The sequence below is a fragment of the Pyrenophora tritici-repentis genome, chromosome 9 (assembly GCF_003171515.1).
Source record: "Pyrenophora tritici-repentis strain M4 chromosome 9, whole genome shotgun sequence".
NCBI lineage: Eukaryota > Fungi > Ascomycota > Dothideomycetes > Pleosporales > Pleosporaceae > Pyrenophora > Pyrenophora tritici-repentis.
Window position 1 is genome coordinate 369,433 of NC_089398.1, and position 23,764 is coordinate 393,196.

The following is a 23,764-nucleotide window of genomic DNA, read 5'->3' on the forward strand; positions in this document are numbered from 1 at the left end:
CGCAAAGACCTTACTGGTAGGGTCGATTGTAGTTGCGTATAAGCAACACATGTGGATCAATTTGCGTCACAAATCCCATTCAATTTGTACCATCGATGCCCTCTTCGCAGCTACGCATGACCTTCTTGCGTTTTCAAGTCCTTCACTTTAGACAAAGGCCCCGATTCCGACTCTGATGGCTCTGGTTGCATGGTATAGCATCTCCTGCGTGCATCACAAGAAGATTAGCTAATTTAATTCTATAGGTGCCTCCCCATTGCTGCTCTTATCGTACCCTCTACTCTTACCGTCTGTCAGGCTTCGATTATTAACTACATGTCAGCAGCGGTACCGACTCTCAATCTTAGTAACAGTTCAGCCTACAGTACTATGTTCGGTGATGGCAATTCGCCTTTGCTATGCCGACTGACGTTGGTGACGGCTACGGGAATGCAAATACTACCTATGAGCCGAGTCTACCCACACCACAAGTATCTATCTAGACAACCGACTATCATTCAAATCACATGTGTCTATACGTGTAAGCCAAGCCAGACAAGCTTTCTACAGGCTAGGAAGACTAGCGAACATTGAACTCGGCCTATCAACACACGCTATTAGACAACTATACTTCGCATGTGTAACTAGCGTGTCAGACTACGGAGCACAACATACATGGGCAGCTTAACGCGTTTGCGTAAAACGTTTTAGCTTAAAACGTTTTAAAACGCTTTAACAGCTTAAACTGTTCACGCGTTTAAGAAAATCCTTAAACGCGTGAACGATTTAAAAACGCTATAAGAGGCTTGGCGCCAAGCACCCCACCTTTGCATCTCAAAAACTCTGCAACCACTCCCCACTAACCTGAAATCTCAACAAATCCATTATCTATAGCATCTATTATCGTTATGTCATCGAATACCTTGTCAGCAAGTGCGATATCAACGCCACCGTCGCGAAGACCCGCAACGCCGCCACACTTTGACGCTGTTATACGAACCGAAACTGTCTGTAACACCAGCAATGCAAAGCGCCAGCGTTTGAAAAAGCAGTATGTGTGCAAACGCTGTCGCTCATGGTTTAGCAGTCACCGAGTAAACTCTATCCACCATGTTCTAGCATATCATACAACGTCAGAGTCTTCTCAGCCCTCGCAAACTTCTTCTTCGTCGTCGCAACCAGCTATCACTTCAGTGTTTAGGACTGTCTCTGATCAGACAATTATCCGCAACGCCTTCAATGAACAAGGGTATCGCGATGCGCTTGTCGGTCTTCTGACTCGACGTCGAATAGCCTTTTCATCAATCGAATGGTCTGAAATGAGGGATCTAGCGCTTGCTTGCAATCCATTTATTGAAGACCAGCTTATCACAAGTCGACGTACAGCCGTACGTCTTATCGCCTCGAATTATCAGCTTTATAAAGGCCATGTAATTAAAGGCAGCTTATCGACGGCTGTGAGTCCTATCCACATATCAACAGATCTCTGGACATCACCGTTCCGTTCATCTCTCCTTGCTGTATGCGCACAGTGGGTCGATCACGAATATAAGCTTCAGAAGGCTCTTTTAGGACTGCCAGAATGTCGTTACAGCCACTCTGGAGAACAGCAAGCACACTTACTTCTTCAAACCCTCGAGGAATATGGGATACAGTCTAGAGTTGGCTGGCATACGGGTGATAACGCAACATCTAACGATACCTGTTTGGAGCATCTTGAAACCCTCCTTCGAACTAAGCACAACGTAAGCATGGCTTTTAATATAAAAATCGGCCTTCGCTGCTTAAGTTACGCGATGGTGCTAATATTAACAAGGTTAAATTTACTGCTAAAGAGCGCCGTATCCGATGTATCGGTCATATTATCAATTTATCCTTGCAGGCATTCCTGCTTGCATCCTCTAAGGAGGCTCTTACCGCTGCTCTCGACGCCGTAACGGATGTTATGGGGGAAGAGCTTCTCGCAGAGTTTTCAAGCGTTCTTACTTCTCGACAGAGAAACCCTAGAGCCCAAGCCCTAGACTCCGCAACAATCAATTCAATCCGGTCACTCTCCTAGACCCACTTACCTATCTAGGTAGGGCTTAAACTCCTATAGGTAACTACTAGGCTTAAAGCGGTAATCAATCAATCCAATCTGAACCTTCTAGGACCCACTTAATTGATTGTTGCGGACTGTGCCAAGCCCAAGCTGTTCCACAAACCTCACAGAGACAAAGGTTGTCTCGCCGAAGACGCAGCGTTGATAGCCATGGGTCTGTTGATGAGGACTTTTGTGGTATTGAGAACATCTCTACACTACGCAAATTACATCAACTATGTGTCTGGCTGCGCAACTCAAGTATACATGCAGCAGAGTGGGATCGCAAGGTAGGCCTCCGCTTAGGGATTGACAATCAGACTCGGTGGTCTTCATGGTACTCAGTTATGGATCGGGCTATTAAGAAGATGGCTGCAATTAAGGTCTTTATGCACGATAACGAGAAACACCTTAACGAGATCCGTCTTACTTCTGACGACTGGGATATACTACAAAAAGCACATACATTTTTACAACCATTTGCATCAGCAACGCTATACGCGGAGGGAGATAAATCGTCTATCTCTCAATCTCTTTTGATTATGGACTCTCTTTTAGTCCACTATGAGCAGCAAAAGGTAAGCATTAACGTGTTATCCGAACTTTAAGTCTTCGGTTAACAGCTTTATAGATACATTACTCTAAAGATGAAAATGAGGACCTTCGCATGGTTCGATCGATCGAGATGGGCTGGTTCGTACTTGAGAAGTACTACAACATGACTGATCAGGTTCCGGTGTACGCTTCCGCTATTCTTCTAAATCCCGCAAGTAGAGCAGCATATCTCAAGAAGAACTGGCCAGCCGAATGGTACGAACCAGCTATTAACGCTGCTCAAAACTTTTGGGTGAATGAGTTTAAGGACGCTTTGCCTTTAGCTAGCCCTACAGCTTCTCAACAAATGGCTCCTCCTTTAAAGCAACGCGGTGCCGTTCTCGATCAGATTCTACAACAGATGTCAGTTGCGGCGGCAGATCAATCAAACAGCGACGATCTTAAAATTTTCGCAGAAAGTCCAGTAATACAAATCGACTGTAGCCCTCTTGAATGGTGGTGCCGATCGGAGCAACGGCAGCGCTACCCTAGGCTAAGCAACATGGCTATCTCTATTCTTTCTATCGCTGCAGAGTCGTCCGAGCCAGAGAGAACATTCTCAGGTGCAAGAAGAACCTGTTCATGGGATCGGTCGAGGCTCACTTGCGACAACATTGAGAAGATCGAGTGCATTGGCAGTTGGCTTAGGGAAGGCCACATAAAACCGTGTTCTCTCAACGGAATGGGTCTACCAATGGAACCAGAGCAAGATGACGAAGCAGAGATGATAAGGGATGAGGTAGAGGAGATTCTAGAATGGACATAACCCGGTCTTGGCATGATGTATCTTATATCGTTTTTATATCGTTTATTGTTGGAAGGCCTTGTACGATCGTACGGTGAATAACAGTAGCTAAGGTAATCTTGTGTATTGGTATTCTGGTGTATGATGATTCTACGAATGTGGGGGCTACGAAGGTATACATAGCGTTGGGTCCGAGTTGGGCCGAAGTAGGATCGAGGCGGTACATTGGGCCTTATTAGGCGACACACCGTGTGTATGCCGACACTGGCAATCTTTTCTTATTGTAACGACTGATGTAAGGAAAAACGGGTCTTCTAAAAAGGGCACAATGAGAGGGATTCCAAATAGGCATATGTGCCTACTCCGTAGGTCGCTGCACAGATCCCTCTACTCGGATTGACAGCTTGTTGCTTTCGATGAAACGTTCTAACGCGCGATTTGGTGTTGCTTTCGTGAATGCGTCCGCGGGGTTGTCCTCTCCGTTGATCCAGCGGATCTCAGTGATCTCGCGACGCTCGTATGACTGCCGAAGCGCCATGATGTCGATCATCAGTCGCTTCTCAGCAGTTGTTCCGAGTTTGACGAGGCATTCATACAAGGAGTATGAATCCGTACACACAATAAGTGGGATCGGTGGTAGACCTAGGCGTCCTGTAATTATCTTGAGGGTTGTTAGGATAGCGATAGCGATGTCGACACCGCTAACCATGCCGTACGTTTCTGAGGCAAGAACGCTCCGGGTAACGCGTTTGCATTTGGTCGAACTCCAATGGATTACGTTACCACGAATATCAAACGTGCTGTCTTGTCGACTCGACTCATTCGCAAGGATAAGTAGGTACCCTAGCTGTGAGCTAAGGTCTTGGTTGTTCGCGAAGGATCCGTCTGTGAACACTACCAGCTTTGCTGTAGCGAGGTCGAGAGGGACGTATCGCAGGCCTCGTTGTATGCTCTCAGATTGCCACTGCAGCCGGCGGTTAAGCTTCACGTATTCTGTGTCCTTAGGTTGTTGTATTTGCGCAGCCGCGGAAAGATCGAACGATGCTTCAGGTTGGCATATCGACGCAATGTACGCGCCACGCGCGCGCTGCTCCATGTACTTCTGTGCTCGGTTTGCTGCCTTCGGATCAATGATTTCGATCTTGGCACCTTGTCCCTTCTGCGTAAGTAGAATCGTGTCTCCGCGCAACGTTAGAGTACATCCGTTGAACTCGAGTGATACTTCTTTGGACAGTCTCTCCTTGGGCTTAGCTCGAAAATTGGCTTTCTGGAGCGCAGCGTCTTCTGCACCAGAGAATGCAGGCGTCCCAATCGCGAGAGTATCGTCTGTCTGCAGGCCCACTATTCCAAACGCTTCCCGTCTCCCGTTCGTGATCAGGAGGCACGGGTCATACGTTGATGTAGCCATGTCGAGCTCCTTGCAGCGGTGTCCTTGGTACGTAGCAAACCAGTGGACTCCTGCTTCCGCGATTCCATAGAGTGGCTTGATTACGCGAATAATTGTTCCCTTGGGATACTTTGTTATAAGCTCCTTTGGGAGGTGCGCTAAAACCGTGCGGAATAGCTCTGTTTGTGCCTGTGGGTACGCTTGCGTGATATCTCGTAGTTCCACAACCATGCCCTCATCGAGTAATGCAGGCGCTAGGGCTAGAATCAGGCGCTGGCTGGCTCGTTGGATGGTTGGCGACTGCGTCAGGATCTCGTGTTTGCCCTCGTCATTGTAACCTTGAACAACGAGGCGTGATTTCTCGTACGGGACCATGGTCTTGCCTTTGACTTCGCGGACCATGCGCGATTTGAAGATACGATACCCGCCGTGTAGAGTTGGATCAAACAGCTCAAAACTGAATACTCCACGGCCGACGAGGTCGTCGATCTCCTTCTGATCGGATGCTTCGAATGGAGCGCCCGGGACGTTAATCACGCCGTCATTGCGTAGCTTGACGGCCAGGGCGTAATCGTCCTCCTCCTTCTTCGACAGGTACTGCACCTTGGGCTTGTTCTTTGATCCAGGTGGGCGGCCCCGCTTGCGCGGCTGAGCCGCTTGGTTGGCTTCCGCCGGTGGTACCGGTAGTGGCGGTTCATCAGCAATCGCTTCGTCTGTGGTCGGAGATCCACCTGTGCCTTGATCTGCGCCGTCTATCGCTGTAGTCAGATCGCGATAGTACGGTTTTACGACAGTGGATCGGAACGTCGTTGGGCCGTTGATCATGTCTACAGTAACATCGTGGTCCTTCATATCGATGACTCTATACGGCCCTTGCCATCCATTCTTCTCGCGCCATACCATCACCTCACTCTGAAGAGGCAGTGACAGTACCCCGTCTGTAGTAGGCCCATTCCTGGTACCAAGTGCGTTGCTCACTGCATGTTCCGCTGCAGCCTTCCGCAGCGCCCTCATCGCTTTCTGGATTGCCTCTGCGCGATGGGTTATCGAGGGAGATGGTGGTGAATCCATGGATATCCGGGGGTATGCACCGAAGACGAGCAGCGTGGGTACGAGCCCGTCTGGGCCTGCGGTGTCGTTGACGGCCTTGACTGCCATCTGCAACACTGCGGCGTCGCTGGTGCCAGTGTCAAGCTCTGTCCTCAGGATCTCGTACGCGCGTCTGAGCGGTGCGTGGTATCTTTCTACCTTGCCGATAGACCAATGGGCCTCGGTTGGCACTTGTTTACATGTGATTCCCATGATCTTCGCCTCTGATCTGAATTCGACTGACGCGAAGTTAGTGCCAGCGTCGTGGGTGACGATATCTGGCGGCCCTTGATATGTATCAATCCAGAGCAGGCGGAGTGCTTCCCAGGTGTCTTTCGCGCTCATAGACGGTAGAAATCGCGCGCCGTTGAATGTTGTAGCCGAATCGATCACGTGAAGCACTGGTTTCCCACTCAGATACATCACATCTACGAGGATCTCGAAGTTGAATTCCCGATCATCTTTCAGCCTAAACTTGAATCGGCGCGGCGCTGGATCATGCGCTTGGCAGTGATGGCAGAACGTTTGGATCTCTCGGAGCAGCCGTTCATCCACGTCCTCGTGTCCTGCGCGTTTGAGCAATCGTATCAGCCGTTCGACGGCTGGATGCCCGAACCTCCGGTGTAAGCGTCGGAGCTCAGTCTCCGTAAGGAATACGCGCGCGCGCTCTGCCTTGCTTAGGTGGAACCACGGGTGTCCCCATTTGCGAATCACTGGAAAGGTAGCTTTTCCTTGTACCAGCTGGTCCGTAGTATTGTTGAAGTACACGTGGAGCCGGTCCATGTCTTTCAGACAGAGGAGAAACGGGGTGGGTGCGTTCAAGACCTCAAATTTGATCTTTCCAATCTGTGTCGATACATGTGCGGTTCCAATCGAAGTAGTGACGCTTCCTTTGCCAAATTGCACAGATGCGTTTCCAGCAGTAGACGTATCTAGAGTTACGGTGGGGTCCTCAGTTTGGAGCGCCCAGAACTGCTCCTTTCCGGCTGTCGATACATTTGAGGCACCAGTGTCAGGAAGAATGCCTTGGTACGTGATTCGCGAGTATCGATCCTCGATAAGGAACTGCGTTGCGGGCGTAATAGGCTCCTTGCACCTGTAGACGTCTTCTCCGGTCACGTGGTGCAGAAAGGCCTGATCTGTGAGGTACTTAACTGCCAGTCTTTGGTCTTCATCATCTTCGTCTTGCTCCTCTAGGAAGAACTGGTCGACTTCTTCCCCTCGTACGCGACGAGAAATGTGCTAAACTCCATTTGCTCTCCCGTAATCGCGCAGTGTGTGATGTACTGCGCTTTTGAGCGTTTTCTTTCTTCAAGCGTATGGTTTGTGGACCAACAGCCTGTCTTGCCGCAGACGTAACATTTCTTGTCGATTTGTGTGTTGACTCCAGAGCGGTGCTGAAGCCCACCGCGTCCGCGGGTGAATCCGCTGCGTCCACCGCGAGGGTTGTAATTCCCTCGCAATCTTCCAGAGCTGTTGTTGTTGTACCGACGATCCAAGTAGTACTGGCTATCCGTATCCGCCTCAGTGAAGTTGACGGAGACGGTCATGGCGAGTGAGTTTTCGATTGACGATCGCAGATCTCCAAACAGAACCTCGCATTCTAGAGACGGCTTGTAGAGTGCCATCTCGAGCTCCTTCACGCCTCGGCATGCTGTGATTACAGTCGTTCGGAGCGCGTATTCTCCCATGTACTGCTGTCCAAGTGCTCTTTGACACAATTGGAGCTTGTCCAGCATGATGTCAAGGACCTCGTGGAGGTTCTTTTCGGGGTTCTCCCTGCGGACTTTGACAAACGATGTCGTCGTCCAGTCCGCGTAGTAATGGCCGTGGTTGACGTCTGTGTCGAAGTGGTTCTTGAGCTTTGTGTAGGCAGTCAAGAACGTATCCATCCGCTGATCGACGAAGTGGAGGTAATACTCCTCTGCGCGGCCGTCGAGAATCCGTGGAAAGACTGCATGGAACTGCCCTGGCTCGATGTCTGCGTGATAACAGATGCTGTAGAAGATTTTCAATTTATCGTCTAGGAGGTCGTACGGCTTTCCCGTATACTTTTTGTCTCGGTCCCACATTTTCACGAAGACATTGATCGTCTTAGGATCCAGTTTCTCATTGCCAAACTCGATTGGTGGAACTGCCTTGTACGGGTCTGTTTCACCAGAGGGCACAATTGGGGGAACGCTCAGTCCCTTCGGACGTTGCGGGTATGCTGGTGTATACTCGCGGAATCGGTCGAAGTTGTTGTAGGTGAGGGGAGGTTGCTGACTTTGGACGCGCTGATAGGCTGGCTGCGGTGCGGATTCAGTTGTCTCTACAGGCTGGCTTCGGATTGGTTGGTTTTGGGCTTTCTCAATCGTTTTTGCTAGCTGGTCCTGAATCTGTTGTTCTTCCTCAACGGTCTCCTGTCGTCCTTGCACACGGGCGTGGGTCTGGTCTTGATCGCGGGTTTGCCGACTGTCTACGTCTCGGCCTCTTGTCCTTACAGGCGTTTGGGTTCGGCTCTGGGCCTGGCTTGATAATCTCCTGTCTGTGGACTGTACTGATCCTTCACTGCGTTGTTGCCGTAGTGCCCGCTCTTGCAACATGTGCGCAGCTGATCGTGTGTCAAACACAGCCGACTGGAATACGTCCTGAGGCCATTCTAGGTACTCCTCCATGCGTAATAACCTAGCTAGAGACTCACTAGGTGCCATATTAATACGGCCAGTATACACTCCCTTAAAGCGGAGGATCCGCTTTAGTTCCTTTGTGTATATTGGCTGGGCACGTAGGAACATTGCCTCTGTCCATCCTTCAAAGTCCTGACGGAACTCCCAAAAGAGTTCTTCATCTGCTGTTGGTCGATCTGTATAGTCCGCAATCGCACGCGCAATGTACGTTGTTGCTGTAGTAATCCCTACCTCATCGTCTGGAGCTTCAACGTTGTCCTCCCAAATCTCTGGATCGATGTGATGCCATTCTCTTGGTTTTATGTTTGTGGTCCCTAGTAGCGCCTCTAGTGTGGGTACCACTCTTCTACTACTGCTCGCCATTCCTACTGCCGGTGTCCTGGCTACCGGTGCTCTTTCCGATGATGTTCTCTCTCCTGCTATTGTGTTCTTGTTGACGCTTGTTGCGCTAGCTGCGTTCGCTAGAGATGCGTCGGTGGTCGTGGGTTGTACACGGGTCAAATCTCAACCGGTCGGTTGGCGCGTGTATAGACGGCGTCTTGGAACGCTTCTGATACGGCTGTAACGGTCGGTCGCTAGCCACGAACGACGCCTGATATAGCTAACAGTGAGCTTAGCATAGATAACTCCGCCTTGCTGATATAGGCAATTGTCGGATGTAGGACAGGGCAGAAGAGAGGAAGAAGGTTGTTGTATTGAGAGAGCTACATAGAGCGATTATATACACAACCGAGATGAGTAAGCAGGTGACGAAGAGTCACGTGAGATACAGTTCACAGTGTACCAGGTGAACTGAGGTGCCAGGCTGACAGCAATCTAGGGAACGCGCGGGGTAAAGAATCTATCTCTTCTTAACCTAACTGTCTGTGACTGCCGTGCAATCACTGATCAGTGTTGGAAGGCCTTGTACGATCGTACGGTGAATAACAGTAGCTAAGGTAATCTTGTGTATTGGTATTCTGGTGTATGATGATTCTACGAATGTGGGGGCTACGAAGGTATACATAGCGTTGGGTCCGAGTTGGGCCGAAGTAGGATCGAGGCGGTACATTGGGCCTTATTAGGCGACACACCGTGTGTATGCCGACATTTATATCGTTAAACGCTTTAACGTTATAAGGATTTTTGCTTAAACGCGTTAACGTTTTAAGGTTTGCCAAAACGATTTAAAAACGATTTGCCCATGTATGGCTGCACCTGCCAAAATATCTAAACGCCAGAACACCTACTACTGTACTGTCATCTATACAAAGACTATCAAAAAACGCTCCTACAAACAATTAAACATCGCCCAGTCACACTACCACTACTACTCCACACTAGTATAGGTATAGAAGCAACCCTAGCTTTTATCACTAGCACCAGAATAGGAACAAGAAAATGGTACCTAGGACAGCCACCAGAAGACCTACAGAGAGACACTGTATAAAACTAAAACCACAACCCTCTCCTTTGCCACAAGAGCCCGCTGCTACATCTCTTTCTACTTATCAAACTGCTCTTTAGCACTTGGCAACAAACAGATACAAGCTATCTTTTGTAGAAAAGCCAAAAACTGTTAGAACAAGGTCTCCTCTGGTGGTATGACTACCATAGGCGACCGAGTAGAGGTACGAAAGGTAACCCTGTATTGGATTGAACTTCACTAAGAGCTATTGTTCTATCTACTTGTTGTTATGATGATCTTAGGACGTACATGACAGATCATCATTCCGCGTCGGTCCTTCTGCTCGGGCTTACTCCACGAACCTCACCTCGCCGACCTGGACTGAACCTAACATATTCTTAACAAAAACCATGTAAATTAGAAAAACCAAGATAGAACGGCCTTCGGCCAAAGTCCTACATAGTCTCTGACTGAAAAAGGACTCTAATGGAATAATAATAATAATAATAATACCCACACCACAACGCGAGCTATGAATACGAGTTCGATGGCCCTTCGCTAAAATGCAAGACAGTGACTGGATCACGCCTCCAAAACATGTCAGCGATTGTCAATGAGACTACAAAGCAAACACTGTTTGCCGCCCAGCAATACACAGGGGAAGCAGATCTCCGGTATGTTTCCTTTGCAACAGACGAACAGGAAGTCGACGCTACTGGATACAACAACGTAACCTCTTTTGTTGCAAACTGTATCGTGGGTATCGAAGGCAACACCTTCCCATTCTGTGCAACCATCACAAGCACCCCTATCCTCTGGACAAAAATGGGCAACGAAAGTGTAACCTGCACGACATACAACACGCATTTCAAAGCATTCTTTGGCGCCGAGGGAGCTCAGGGCGAAACATATCCCATTTCGAAAGTCAGTTACAAATGGAAAGAACCCCTAAACACCGATGTTTCACAACGCCTCTTCTCATCCCTCGCCGCGATCCTCAACGGGTACTTCGGCACCTTCACAAGCGGCGGCGCGAGCGGCGGCAGTTTTTCAAGCGACACGATGATCGTCACCACCGCATTGCTAGCACAACTACAAAAAGCATCCGACGACCTCCGATCCACCGTCCCCCAAGAGCCATGGATGGGCAGCCGTGAGAACCAAACTCTCGCCCACGTAATCGAAGAGTTGTCCAGAAACCAAACTTTGAGTCTCTTCAGTAAAGAGGCGCTTTGGCTTCCGCCAGACCAGTTCAACACGACGTTTGTGGGATTTTGGGAACAGCACAGCGAGTACGAGTATCTACCTTGTAATCTATGGCTCGCCTATGGGATTGCTATTGTCTTAGCTTTTTTGTCGGTGCTACTGGGGTTGAGAGTGGTCTGGAAGAATGGCGTGTGTCATGATAACTCGTTTTCGTCTATCATGGCGGCGACAAGGAATGTTTATTTGGATCAACTTACGCTGGGCCATTCGCTGGGTGCCACACCAATGGGTAAGGAGATCCTTGGGACGAGGTTGAGGTTTGGGGTTTTGAGGCATGACGGGGAAGGCGGGGAGAGGGGAGGGTATAGGGCGGGGTTTGGTGTTGGGGAGACGGTTCATATATTGGAGAAGGGGCAGCATGTGTATTGAGATGCGTGGGTGGTTGTTAGTGTGTATGCCACAATGGCGCTGTTATGTCGCCACGGGGCAGGGGAGCGCGCGTCCTCTAGAACCCTCGCGGAGCTAGTTATCGATTCAAAAGAAGGGTCTTTCACAATGTCCCTCGTGCAATGAAGATTATTGTTTATCCCTTTATTTGTATCATTGTAAACGGCCTTTGGAGACGACGCCAGACTAATTAGCACGTTTTGTGCAGATCTACCTGCTTTCTTGAAGTGGTAAGGTTGGCAACATCACACGTGTACGCCCGACTGCGTGCGAGGATCGTCTCGGATAGCGGTGTTGAAGGCGGAAAGGCTGTAATACGGTGGTTCGACGCATGAGTTTTGATGAGTGATGGTCGAGCTGAGGGTTTCAACGCGCTGCTTTAAAAAGCTGGTGGATCATATCCGCTAGTGGGATCAATCGTTACGACTCCGTGCTGCATAATGGCGATGGTTGGATGCTCGGTTTTGTTCCGTGGTGTGGATACCGGTGAAATTAATCTGGAAGTGCTCATGTCGGCGAGAGAGACTTGAGAAGAAGACTGCACTTGGTTCCGCCATGATATCGCCCAGGTGAAAAGCCTAACTGCTTATAACACAATTTGCCGCACACAACGCCAATGTTCATATACGGTCAACACGTCTTAATGCTTTCCTTAAGCCAATATTCCAAAAAAAAAGACCCCCACACCCTCACCCCTTCTTCGGCTGTTTACATTTACACTTCGCCGGCTCCGTCGGCACCCTCATACCCTCCGAACTCGACTTAACCGACGGTAATATCGTCACCGCAACCTCCACGCCCCCCTTCTCCGCACTATCAATTTCCAAGCTCTTCTTCTCCATTTCCTCCACTGATAGAATACCCGTGTTGTTTTTTCTTTGCTTGCGCTTTGGTACGTCGAGGAGGACGGCGGTAAGGACTACGAGGCCGATGAGTGCGGCTACGGCTGCGACGGCGATGAGTGCGACGAGGCCGGCTGAGAGGCTGCCGATTTTTGCTGTCATGTTTTTTGGGGGGGTTGTTGTGGGGTTGGTTTGTGGGGTTGTGGATAGTAGAGGAGTGAGTGATTGGATGGGACGGTGGATGAGGGAGGAGCAAACGTCCAAGGCTAGGTAAAAGGGATGGATGTAGTGAGTCTGTAGAAGATTTCCTCCTTCCTTGACCTTTGGTAGACAAGGGAAAAAAGAAACGGTTGAAACAGAATACTGGTGTTTCGAAAACTGCTTTTACACCGTTACCCTACTCCCTTTATAGCCCCCAAACCAAAATATCAGCGCAACACGCCCCCTGCCCCAGCTAATCTGACTCTAGCACACACAAAAAACACTCTTCCACCGCCCGTTCTAGCCCTACATGTCCAAACTTCCACATCATGCTCATGCTCATCTCAGCTGTTCGCTTACACACAGCTCCCACTCCCAACGCAAGCCATTCAGCCCACCAAAATCTCCCATCTCCCATCTCCACCTCCGCGCCAGCCCAAATCCTCATAAAACAACACCATCTCCCGCCCAAATCAACCCCATGATTATCAGCAAAGCCTCGTCAAAAGGCTAGGGCTGAGCGCTAAACCCCATGTAGGAAAATTGTGGCTTGGTGGCTTGTATCGGAATTCGGGTTAGTGCTTTTTCCAGCTCCAACACTCGCTATTTGTATTTTGCAAGTGTGGAAGGGCTGTGGTTTTGGTAAGGGCGGACTTGCTTGGCGAGATAGGCAGGGCTGAGACAGATGTGGTCTGGGGAAGAGTGCTTTTCTGGGGGAAACTATTCCTGTACGGTTTGTTTGGTGTGAGGGCTGGTGGCTTAAAACACAACTCGGCAATAATTTTGTGATGGGATGGAAGTGGTTTATTGGCGCATTACCACCATCGTGAACATTGGATGATGAGGCTTGTTCGGGGTGCCCGCTGCATGTCGTGAGGGTAATCCAGGAGAGGCTTAGCGTGACAGCCTGGATTTGTAAGGGGCTGCGCAAAGTATGCCGGTGCCTGGTAACAGGATTGTATTCGATGAAGAAGAAAGCTATCTGCAGTGCAACGATATCTATATACGTTTGGCTTGTTGTTCACGTAGCTTCTCGAAGCATCTAAAGTGCCGAGGAAGCTCCGAAGGTTCCACCGAGGATCACCATAGCATCTGGGCTCTAGCCCGTTACATTACCCCCCTCCTCTCTCTCTCTCTAGCGTCTGGATGGATCTCGTTTGAGCCACGACGGAATCCTGCGGGAAGCAGTCTTGTTCTAGGGTCTCGATAAGGTTCCGTGAACTGTTCCCATCGAATCTTCGCTTCAGTGTTCTCCAAATTCTCCTTAGGCTCCATTGTTGGCAGATAGTAACCCTTCCACTTCACTTCGTACCACCATTTCATTCCACGTCCGCGCCGCCGACAGATCTCTGCTAGGATATCTTCAACTTCCCACATGTCTGCACCATCAGTGTCTACCTGGATCGGTAGTGGTTGGTCATCGTCCCTTGACTAGCTCGGTAAGGGGTCTGATAATGCCAGTCTTAACCGGTCAACGTGGAAGACATTGTGAGGTCCTAGAGGTGTATTAAGGCGGACCGTGTGGGTGTCGATTACTTCGATTACCGTGTATTTCGCGCTTCTCCAGTCGAGTTTCTTTGATCTCCGGCCAGTGGCAAACTGTTTTCCTAACTGTAGCCATACTTTGTCGCCAACGCGTAGCTGTGGTGCTTCTCAACGATTTCCGTTTGCCTGTCGTTCTTGTTCTTGCTGTGCCTGTGCTATGGATGCCTGGGCCATCTCTAGGAGTTCGCGTAGTTTGGTAACGATCGATTCAGCCTTCTCTTGGTCAGATTTCTCATGTGCGTTGTATCTCCGTCGATCGGCACCTATAGGGATCTCTAGCTGTAGAGGGTCGATGTTGTAACCATGCTAAAGGAAAAACGGAGATACTTTCGTCGTTGTTGCATCCCTTCCTTTAATCGCGATCTGCGCCAACGGGCACAGAGGTGCCCAATTGTCTTGAGCCCAATTAACGAAGGCCTTCATGTATGTCTCCCAAGTGCTGTTCATCCTTTCCGTGGCTCCGTCGGTTTGAGGGTGAAAAGCTGTAGATATCCGCCGATTAATCCTAAGAATCTCGCAAAGCCTTCGCCAGAATACGCTAACGAACTGAGTGCCCCGATCTGATGTGATCGCATCTGGAATCCAGTGATATGCGACTACATATGTGATGAACGCTTGAACAACTGTTTCGGTCTCAGTGTTAGCTAGCGGTATAAATACTACGTCCTTGCTTAGGCGATCGGTAACAGCCATTAGGCTCTTTTTACTATCGCTTTCTAGTAACCCGTCGATAAAGTCGATTGAAATCTCTTTCCAGATTTGCTCTGGTACTAGCAAAGGTTTCAGTAGGCCTTGTAAGCCATCTCTCCATGGTTTCGTTCGTCCACACGTGTCGCAGTTCCGTATGTATCGTCGGATATCGTTAGACATCCCTGGCCAGAAGAAGTCTCTTGCAACCATCTTGTACGTGATCTCTCTACCAGGATGCCCTGTTGCTACAGAACCATGAATCCGCTCGATAATAGAAGTTCGCAGGGGTTCGTAGTTAGGTACCCATTTCCGGTTTCGGAAATAAAGTATCTGGTCCTTAATTTTGCATTCTGCAATCGAACATTTGATCTAGAGAGCAGCGGGAAATCTCCTTTGTTGGCTCTCTACTGCTTCGCGTGCTTCCTGATATACTGGATCCTTTTCCACTGACTGAATCCAGAGGTTCTCAATGTCGTGTTGGCGCGGTGCATCTTCCTGGTCATTCCCTTAAGTTGCGGCAAGTAGAGCGCGGATTCTCGTGGACATCGCTATAGTGCCTGTCGCTTTGTCCGCTTCCTCGTAATATGACGTGGTGGGCTTCAGGACTTGTATAAGCCTTCCTCGCAATCGGTCGTCGTTGGCGTCTGCAGGCAGGTCCTGCTCTCGTCGGGATAGTGCATCTGCTCGGATATTCTGCTTGCCCGGTCTGTAGAGAATCTCCATGTTGTATCTGCCTAGGATAAGCGACCATCGGACCTGTCTCTCGTTCAACATTCGTGGCTTCATAAAGTACTCTAAGTTCTTGTGATCCGTAACCACCTTGAACTTCTCGACTGACCGAAGTTCAGCGTCCCATTCTTCTAGTCCTCGAATAACTGCAAGTAGCTCTTTATCGTGGATCTCGTAGTTGCATTCGGCAGGCGTGTTCTTTCTTGAGAAGTAAGCGCAGGGGCGCAGTATTCCGTTTTCATCGTATTGAGACAATACTCCGGCGGTGACATAACCAGACGAGTCACACTCCATAACCGTATCACGATCTGCTTGGAACTGAGCTAACACCGGTTCTGAGATAAAGGCTTCCTTTAGCGTATTCAAGGCCTTCTGCTCTTCCGCGGTCCATCTAAAAGTAACATTACCCGTGAGTCTTGTGAGAGGGGCAGCAATCTGGCCGAAGTTTCGGATAAATCGTCTGTAGAAGTTGGCGAATCCAAGGAAACTTCGTACTCCCTTAACGGTTCTTGGTGCTTCCCAGTCCTTAATAGCCTTAACCTTCTCTGGATCCATGCGAATTCCTTTCCCAGCCTCAATAATAAAGCTAAGATACTTAGTAGTCTTAACTTCGAACTCGCACTTCTTGATATCAACGTATAGCCCAGCTTCTTTCAACCGTGTGAGCACCTTATCGACCTGTTCGCGGTGTTGTCGGAGAGAGCCGTTTGTGTAGATGAGGACATCGTCAAGGTACGCTGTACAGAAGTTATCTAGATATTCGCGGAGCGTCCAGTTGATGTACCGTTGAAAGGTGCTAGGAGAGTTAGCCATCCCAAACGAGGTGACTAGCCATTCGAATAGTCCAAAGCGCGTGCGGAAGGCTGTAAGCCATTCGTCTCCCTCTCGAACTCGGATCTTGTGAAAGGCTGCAATAACGTCTAGCTTTGTAAACCACTTAGCCTTCGCCACGTTGTGCAATGTCTCTTGAATGAGCGGTAGGGGATACCGATCTTTCTTCGTAAGGGCGTTCAGTGCCCGGTAATCAACGCAAAGTCGCAAACCTCCTCCTGGCTTCTTCGCAAAAAGAATTAGGGATGCAGCAGGGGAGTTACTTGCTCGTATAAAGCCCTTGTCTAATAAGGATGTGAGCTCCTTCCGTAGCACTAAAAGTTCTCCTTTCGACATGTTGTATAGTGGTCCCCAAGGGGCCTCGGGCTTCTTTCCATCCTTCTCCTCAAGCTCAATCGCATGGTCGATTCCAGGACGATGGGGAGGCAATCTACTCGCTTCTTTTGGGTCGAAAAGGGCTAGGTGTTTCCTCCATTGCTTTGGGACTAACGACTTAATGTCCACCTTTGGCTTAGGGGCTAAAGCCTTGTTAATATCTGCTAATGACGCGGCAAATATCTTTACAGCTTCTCTTTGGTTCGTCCTCTTCTTCTAAGCAATTTTCATCAACCGTTGAAATTCAGTAGCGCCGACTTCTCGGATTTCGAGCGGGTGAGCCTTGCCTTCTTGACTGCGGATTCTAATTCCTAAGGCGTGTAGGTATATCGACTTCTTCGCGGGAGCGATTGTAACCTTGTTCCGATCCATCCATGGGCGTCCCAGGATAATGTCTTCTTCTGCGTCGTTTAGCGTTATGTACGCAAATCCAGTCTCCGTGTAGCCGTTTATATCAAAGTTAAACTTCGCGACTTCGTCTACCTAGCTAACTTGATCGTTTACTCCCACAATAGGCTTGCGTGGAATCGGTATGCGCTCGAGTTTAGCTCGTCTCACAAATGAACGGGTTATTAGGGCGTAGGAGAGGCATCCAGAGTCAATTAACGCGGAGGTATAGTGAGTTTGATTGACTAACACGTGGATCGTGATTGGGGGTGCCAACATATGCTCTTTCTTAAACTTGTTCCATTCTATTCTTGTGTCCTTGCCTACTCGTGGAGGCTCCTAATCGCGACTTTGATCAGGAGCTACTCTTTTTCCGTCTCTTTATCTGGGCTAATAGTGGTCGCATCGTCTTCAACGTCATAAGGTTCTGCAGATGGCTTTGTCTTGCCAATCGCTTTTGTCGCTCGAGCTGGCTGTCGGTTGGGATTGTAAGCAGGCTTCAACTTGCAAGCGCTTATCAGGTGACCTTTCTTTCCACATCGCAGGCATAACCCGTCGTCTCGTCTTCGATCAATTTCTTGCTAAGAGACCCATTTAGCTCGTTGGGCCTGAGATCGGCTCGGTTCCCAGTCCATAGGTTCTAGAGAAGAAGTGAAGCTTGGGGTGGTCGTATGCTGTGGCGCATCCCTCCTCTTGTTGCTTAGCTTAAGACGCCATAAGTTGTCTGAGACGGCAGCGATGTGTGACTGCATCTCCTCAATCGTGGTGCTTTCGGGGAAGATAGTGCCCGCAAGAGCAGTCCGTAGTTCGTGGTTAAGAGCGTTTAGAAACATACTCTTTAGGATCGCGTGGTCAAAGAGACCAGCCGTGAGAGCTTCCTTGTTAAAGTCCTGCATAAAATCGCGCACGTTGTGTGTTTTCTGCCGCATGTTCTAGAGCTTGTTCCTCGCAGTTTCAGCCATATGTGGGTCCTTAAAAGCTTCATCAAGATGTCGGAAAAACTCATCAAGCGTACTCGAGGCGGCATGGATAAAAACCCAAGGGAAAACGCGTGCTCTCGCATCACCAGTAGTGCGACTAAAGGTATAGTCAATCGCAAGCTGGCTCGTGTGGAATCGTCGAGGTTCTAATCTTAGCTTTGCCTTAATCTGGTATTTTCATAGCAAGTATTGACTTCGTGTACCATCAAACGCATCAGGGTCTTTAAGTCCTTTTGGCTCATGCGGTGGTGCAGGCATTGCAGGTGGAGGTGTCGCATCTACGGCAGGAGTAGGTGTGGGTTCAGCTGGTGTAGGAGTACTTGTGGTCTCAATCTTCGCAATCCGTGCTGTGAGCTCGCTTATCTGCTTCATCATCTGTTGCATCATCTATAGTGTTGTTATCTCAATGTTTGCGCCTAGTAGTGTCTAGTTCGCTTGTTGCGATTGTCCTTCGTTGTTTTGTTAAGCGTCTAACGCTTCGTGGTAAGGTTCGTCTAATTCCATTATAGAATTCTGTCTTCGTTGTCGTGGTACGGTTCGTATTTTCGTTCTAATAAGGATGCTCGGGCAGACGTTCAACCATAGAGGTCCCTGCACTGGCGTCGCTGAGTCGTTCGTCGTTCGTCGTGGTGCTCAGGCAGGCGTTCAACCTTCGAGGTCCCTGCACTGGCTTCGCTCAATCGATTCGCTTAGACACTGGGGGACGACCACACCAGCTGCCTGTTATCACTCACTGCTTAGAAGCAGGTCTTGCGATCGTTCTAATGGTATTGCTTTTGCAATCGCTCCGATGTATTGCTCACTGCTTAGAAGCAGGTCTCGCAATCGCTCCGTTGGTAGAGCACTAGGGGACGGCCACACCAGCTGCTCAAGGTAAAGTGATCGAATACAAAATGTAAGGGGCTGCGCAAAGTATGCCGGTGCCTGGTAACAGGATTGTATTCGATGAAGAAGAAAGCTATCTGCAGTGCAACGATATCTATATACGTTTGGCTTGTTGTTCACGTAGCTTCTCGAAGCATCTAAAGTGCCGAGGAAGCTCCGAAGGTTCCACCGAGGATCACCATAGCATCTGGGCTCTAGCCCGTTACAGGATTCCACGTTTATGTGGGCGTTTTCAGGTGGGACAGCGGTAGCTGAGGTTAAAATTATATCGCGAGAGGGACGGGGGATGCGAGAGGTGATGGAGGTTTTTCGAGTCATTGATGTGGCGGCTTGGCGATGGGTCGCGTACACGCAATGTTGGGTATGATTTGCGTACTGATAGGCTTCGGGTTTGTGATTACACGTATTTCCACCATGCATATTTGGCTATAGATATCCAGATGCCAAGTTTCACTCCATGTGAGATGAAGGGGTGGAAGGTTGCCTCTGAGAATGATGACAGCGCCTATCCTTCCATCCCGCATCAGTCGTCTAATATCCTTGATTCACGCCATGGATTTTTAATCAACTGGGGATCATCGTATGGTTCCTTCAGTTGACAAGGCGATGAGGCACCATCTGAATGAACAAGATCACAATCTTCGTGCGTGCTACTATCTTGCTCTCGAATCCGTGAAGAGTCAGGGTCATCTTGCGACGGTTGCGCGATGGAAGTTGGTGTGCAAGACAGAGTCCGATCGACCTCACATATCGTATCATGTGTTTTATCCTCTGTTCTTAAATCCACGGTATGTAGCGGTGATACGATTAGGTCGTGCGTGGGTGTCTCCAACTCGGCCACTGTTTGCTGTACCATTGGCGTACCATTCATCTCGCTCCTGAACACCTCGTTGCCATCTTTCTCCGGATTTCCTCCGTAGACGGGTGTCATGTCACCATCGAATGCAGATTTCCTCCTTCGATGAAGGCGGAGACCAAGGCAGAATGCGGTGAGCCCGATAGCAAAACCTCCTAGGACAGCTCCGACTGCGACGCCTATCTTTGCGCTTGTGCTCAAGCCGATCTGATTTGGCTCGTTGGATGCAATTGATGGTTTTACGACAGAAGTACTGGATAGTGGCGATGTGGTAATTGCGGGCGACGATAGATGCGAGGTCAAGAACGACAAAGCAGTAGTAGGTATGTATGTTGATATACTGCTCGATGCAGAAGCAGAGGAAGATGTACTCGAAACAACAGGAGACACTGGGGTTGGCGAGGAAGGCGCAATGGCAGGTGTCGTTATTGATCCTACATTAGAGGAGATGGTAGTGACGAGTGTTATGGTTTTGATGTTTGGTATATAGATCGTCGCTGCTGCGGATTCTCCACTGGAAGAGTGTGTGAGGGTAACTATGATCAACGAAGTCTCTGTGACAGTTACCGCATCTGTTCCGAAGGTTGATGGGTCCGAAGAGAAAAAGGTGGGGGGGGGGGGGGGGGATGTCGAAAGTCTGCGTAGACGTAATGTCCATGGTGTGTACTGAGCCTTCGGTATCTGTTACATCCATCCGAGCATGATAATTGTAGTGCATTACAGTTTCGCACAAAGCACATACAATGACCGTTGAAGTGTACGATAGATATGCCGACTAAAAATGTAAAGTCATTCTGGTGAAGCAAACAGCAGTGAGCAGGCTGCTACTTTCGATAAGTATTTTGAGTGACAAAAGGACGCAAACAATATTGTACTTGCGCTACAGAGAAATTCGAATGATTGGCTCGGCGAGAAGCATCAATGTCATCACATCGTTCAACGCAACACAACGTCTCCATGTTTGACCTGTATCTGTACAACCATGGCCAGATAAGCATACTGAATTGACGCAGGCCCCTTGTATTGTTCATAGCTTGATATCGAAGCTTGTTCCACATCCACAACTGCTCGTTGCCCCAGGTATGCCCGTAATCTTGAACTGACTGCCTATCAACTCCATGGTATAATCCACCGTGCTTCCTTTCAGAAGCTCCAAACTTGGCTCGTCAATGACGATCTTCTCCCCCTTTTCGCCTTGGAACACGGTATCTTCCTCTGTCGCCGGTTTCTCGGACAGATCGACTAGGTCCATGAGGTATTGGAAGCCATGGCACCCGCCGCTCTCGACGCTCACGCGCAAGGCGAGGTTTGGATTCTTGTCGCCGTTAGAAATCTTTTGTAGGCGATTTGATGCACGAGGTGATATCGATATCAACATCGGTTTGCCGGAGTCATCGGTTCGGGGATTCTGGATTGCTTGGGCGGGTTTTGCGCGCGGGATCTCGGCTGATGTGGCGAGATTTCTTCGGGGTATTCGTTGTGCCGATGAAAATTCACTGATTGAAATAGATATAGGGCTCTGGGTTCTGCGTAGAGTAGATGGGGCGAGGAAGTCGAGATATAGCGATTGCGAGGTGGCGCCCGAGGTTGCTCTGCTGTAGGCTCCCGCGGATGGCGATGCGAGTGTTGTAGGCCTGACTGCTATCGCTCTCCTCGCGATGCGCAAACAAGAAGTACACATTGTAGATGGGGAAGCCATTCCTGTCGTATCGAGATGGTCAGAGGCAAAGGTTGACAGGGTCTGAGGTCATAGCTAAGAATATCACCGCGCCATGTCAGGACCAATCACAGCGTCTGTCAATACGAAGGTCTAGATCGCTTAGTCAGGCACAAAACCCCACCTTGTACCGCCGCCACCATCCTTCACGGAGCAACGGGAATTGTTCCAGCCTTACCCGCCCATGGTATTTACTTATCGTGCCTGACACCCCAATGTATGCCCAAAGGAAAGATTCCCATCCTCTGCAATTGCACACGCGGTCCTCTTGCACCACCAATTCCTCACCTACCCTCGTTTCTACTACTATGCCGAAACACCACAACCCTTATTGGGACGTATCAGAGGCCGAGTTGGGCAGCGAGAGATTTGCAAAGCAAGAGGACGACAAAGATGCCTTAAGTAAGCTGCGACAGGAGTTTGTGATTCCCACAAAGGGCGATCTGCGGAACAACAAATACGGATTCCAGCAGAAGCAAAAAAGCCCCACTTCAAAACACGACGACCATGAGGACTCAATATATTTTTGCGGAAATTCTCTTGGTCTGCAACCACGCAGAACTAAAGAATATGTCAATCGCTACCTGGACACTTGGGCTTCCAAGGGTGTGTTCGGCCATTTTACCGACTATGAGGGAGGTCTGCCGCCATGGTTGAATATTGACGATGCAGTCAAGGAGCAGACGTCGAAGATTGTTGGGGCGCTTCCGTCCGAGGTGGTTATCATGGAGACGTTGACTGCGAACTTACACCTTTTGATGGCGAGCTTCTACCGCCCATCCAAGGACCGGTGGAAGATCATCATCGAGGGCAAAGCCTTTCCCAGCGACCACGTACGTTGGCTTCATTGCTTTTGGTCAAGCTTCAGAGACTGACTACATTGCAGTACGCCGCACTTTCGCAAATCGCACACCACAACCTTGATCCTTCCGCGCTCATCACCATCGACCCACCCTCTGCCTCTGCCCCTTACCTCTCCAACGAACATATCCTCTCCGTGATCTCACACCACGCGCCGTCCACTGCACTCGTCCTACTACCCGGCATTCAGTTCTACTCTGGCCAATTCTTCGACATCGAACTCATAACACGACACTGTCGGTCACTAGGCATAACAGTAGGCTGGGATCTAGCGCACGCAACGGGCAACGTGCCATTGAAGCTGCATGACTGGAACGTCGACTTCGCCGCATGGTGCAACTACAAATACATGAACGGTGGCCCAGGAGCAATCGGTGGCCTCTTCGTGCACGAGAGACACGGGAAGGTAGAGCGAGCATCATCAGCCGCATCATCAACCAAGACCAACGGACCACAAACCACATCGTCAGACAACAACGCACAACTCACCTACCAACCCCGCCTAAGCGGCTGGTGGGGTAGCGACAAAAGCAGTAGATTCCGCATGGACAACGTCTTCGTCCCCATCCCCGGCGCCAGCGGTTTCCAACTCAGCAACCCAAGCGCAATAGACATGACATCAGTAATGGCCAGCCTCGACGTCTTCGCCCTCACAGACATGGATGCCCTCCGCGCCCGCAGCCTAAAACTAACCGCCTACCTCGAAGCCCGCCTCCTCAAATACGACGGCAGCGGCGGTGACCCCCCTTACAAAATTATCACTCCACCGAACCCTGCAGAGCGCGGCGCTCAACTCAGCGTCCTGCTTAACCCGGGTCTCCTCGATCAGGTCCAGCATTACATCGAAGAACGCGGTGTTGTCGTCGACGAGCGCAAACCTGATGTATTAAGAATCGCGCCAGCGCCATTGTATAACTCCTTCCTCGATATCCACCGCTTCATCACTGTTTTTCACGAGGCGTGTCGGAAAGCTGTCGAAGGCACTGCGACGCCCGGGGTGGATAAGAAGGGTCTGCATAATGATGTTGTGCCCAAGGCTATTGCGACTGTGTGATGATGATCTTGCTGTTGTAGGAGGGTGTTGTTTTTTCTTTTCTCGAAATATTAGAAACAATGGGCTGGGTGGGTGGGTGGTTTATCTGATTGTTTTGTCGTTAGGTGGGAAAGTTGGGAAGGAGTGGTAATTTTTAATTGAAAAACGTAAGATGGGTATGGGTGTGGATATCCAGTATATATGGACATGTGGTGGGTGACAAACAAAACGATGGCAAGAATCAACATG

At 49.6% G+C, this 23,764-nt stretch overlaps 10 protein-coding genes across 10 annotated transcripts; 3 read left to right on the top strand and 7 right to left on the bottom strand.

The window, feature by feature from the left end:
- Positions 1 to 2,406: 2,406 nt before the first annotated feature.
- Positions 2,407 to 3,419, top strand: PtrM4_145130 (uncharacterized protein; the record flags this gene model as incomplete). Its single annotated transcript, XM_066109795.1, has 2 exons — positions 2,407 to 2,637; positions 2,691 to 3,419. 2 exons carry the CDS (start codon positions 2,407 to 2,409, stop codon positions 3,417 to 3,419), a joined length of 960 nt encoding a protein of 319 aa, XP_065959778.1.
- A 337-nt stretch (positions 3,420 to 3,756) lies between these two features.
- PtrM4_145140 (uncharacterized protein) lies at positions 3,757 to 8,906 on the bottom strand (the record flags this gene model as incomplete). The annotated part of the gene is made up of 2 exons (XM_066109796.1): positions 3,757 to 7,013; positions 7,079 to 8,906. The coding sequence occupies 2 exons, from the start codon at positions 8,904 to 8,906 to the stop codon at positions 3,757 to 3,759; spliced, it is 5,085 nt and encodes a 1,694-aa protein (XP_065959779.1).
- A 1,621-nt stretch (positions 8,907 to 10,527) lies between these two features.
- Positions 10,528 to 11,336, top strand: PtrM4_145150 (uncharacterized protein; the record flags this gene model as incomplete). Its single annotated transcript, XM_066109797.1, has 2 exons — positions 10,528 to 11,222; positions 11,279 to 11,336. The coding sequence occupies 2 exons, from the start codon at positions 10,528 to 10,530 to the stop codon at positions 11,334 to 11,336; spliced, it is 753 nt and encodes a 250-aa protein (XP_065959780.1).
- A 936-nt stretch (positions 11,337 to 12,272) lies between these two features.
- Positions 12,273 to 12,587, bottom strand: PtrM4_145160 (TT-ORF1 multi-domain protein; the record flags this gene model as incomplete). The annotated part of the gene is made up of 1 exon (XM_066109798.1): positions 12,273 to 12,587. The coding sequence occupies one exon, from the start codon at positions 12,585 to 12,587 to the stop codon at positions 12,273 to 12,275; it is 315 nt and encodes a 104-aa protein (XP_065959781.1).
- Positions 12,588 to 14,279: 1,692 nt separating this feature from the next.
- Positions 14,280 to 15,071, bottom strand: PtrM4_145170 (uncharacterized protein; the record flags this gene model as incomplete). The annotated part of the gene is made up of 2 exons (XM_066109799.1): positions 14,280 to 14,450; positions 14,499 to 15,071. The coding sequence occupies 2 exons, from the start codon at positions 15,069 to 15,071 to the stop codon at positions 14,280 to 14,282; spliced, it is 744 nt and encodes a 247-aa protein (XP_065959782.1).
- Positions 15,072 to 15,368: 297 nt separating this feature from the next.
- PtrM4_145180 (uncharacterized protein) lies at positions 15,369 to 17,168 on the bottom strand (the record flags this gene model as incomplete). Its single annotated transcript, XM_066109800.1, has 2 exons — positions 15,369 to 17,012; positions 17,055 to 17,168. The coding sequence occupies 2 exons, from the start codon at positions 17,166 to 17,168 to the stop codon at positions 15,369 to 15,371; spliced, it is 1,758 nt and encodes a 585-aa protein (XP_065959783.1).
- A 596-nt stretch (positions 17,169 to 17,764) lies between these two features.
- Positions 17,765 to 18,112, bottom strand: PtrM4_145190 (uncharacterized protein; the record flags this gene model as incomplete). Its single annotated transcript, XM_066109801.1, has 1 exon — positions 17,765 to 18,112. The coding sequence occupies one exon, from the start codon at positions 18,110 to 18,112 to the stop codon at positions 17,765 to 17,767; it is 348 nt and encodes a 115-aa protein (XP_065959784.1).
- Positions 18,113 to 18,309: 197 nt separating this feature from the next.
- On the bottom strand, positions 18,310 to 18,547 carry PtrM4_145200 (3-oxoacyl-acyl-carrier-protein; the record flags this gene model as incomplete). The annotated part of the gene is made up of 2 exons (XM_066109802.1): positions 18,310 to 18,314; positions 18,367 to 18,547. 2 exons carry the CDS (start codon positions 18,545 to 18,547, stop codon positions 18,310 to 18,312), a joined length of 186 nt encoding a protein of 61 aa, XP_065959785.1.
- Positions 18,548 to 20,931: 2,384 nt separating this feature from the next.
- On the bottom strand, positions 20,932 to 21,585 carry PtrM4_145210 (Fe-S-biosyn domain containing protein; the record flags this gene model as incomplete). Its single annotated transcript, XM_066109803.1, has 1 exon — positions 20,932 to 21,585. The coding sequence occupies one exon, from the start codon at positions 21,583 to 21,585 to the stop codon at positions 20,932 to 20,934; it is 654 nt and encodes a 217-aa protein (XP_065959786.1).
- A 344-nt stretch (positions 21,586 to 21,929) lies between these two features.
- On the top strand, positions 21,930 to 23,536 carry PtrM4_145220 (Kynureninase; the record flags this gene model as incomplete). The annotated part of the gene is made up of 2 exons (XM_001938985.1): positions 21,930 to 22,454; positions 22,508 to 23,536. The coding sequence occupies 2 exons, from the start codon at positions 21,930 to 21,932 to the stop codon at positions 23,534 to 23,536; spliced, it is 1,554 nt and encodes a 517-aa protein (XP_001939020.1).
- Positions 23,537 to 23,764: the final 228 nt, after the last annotated feature.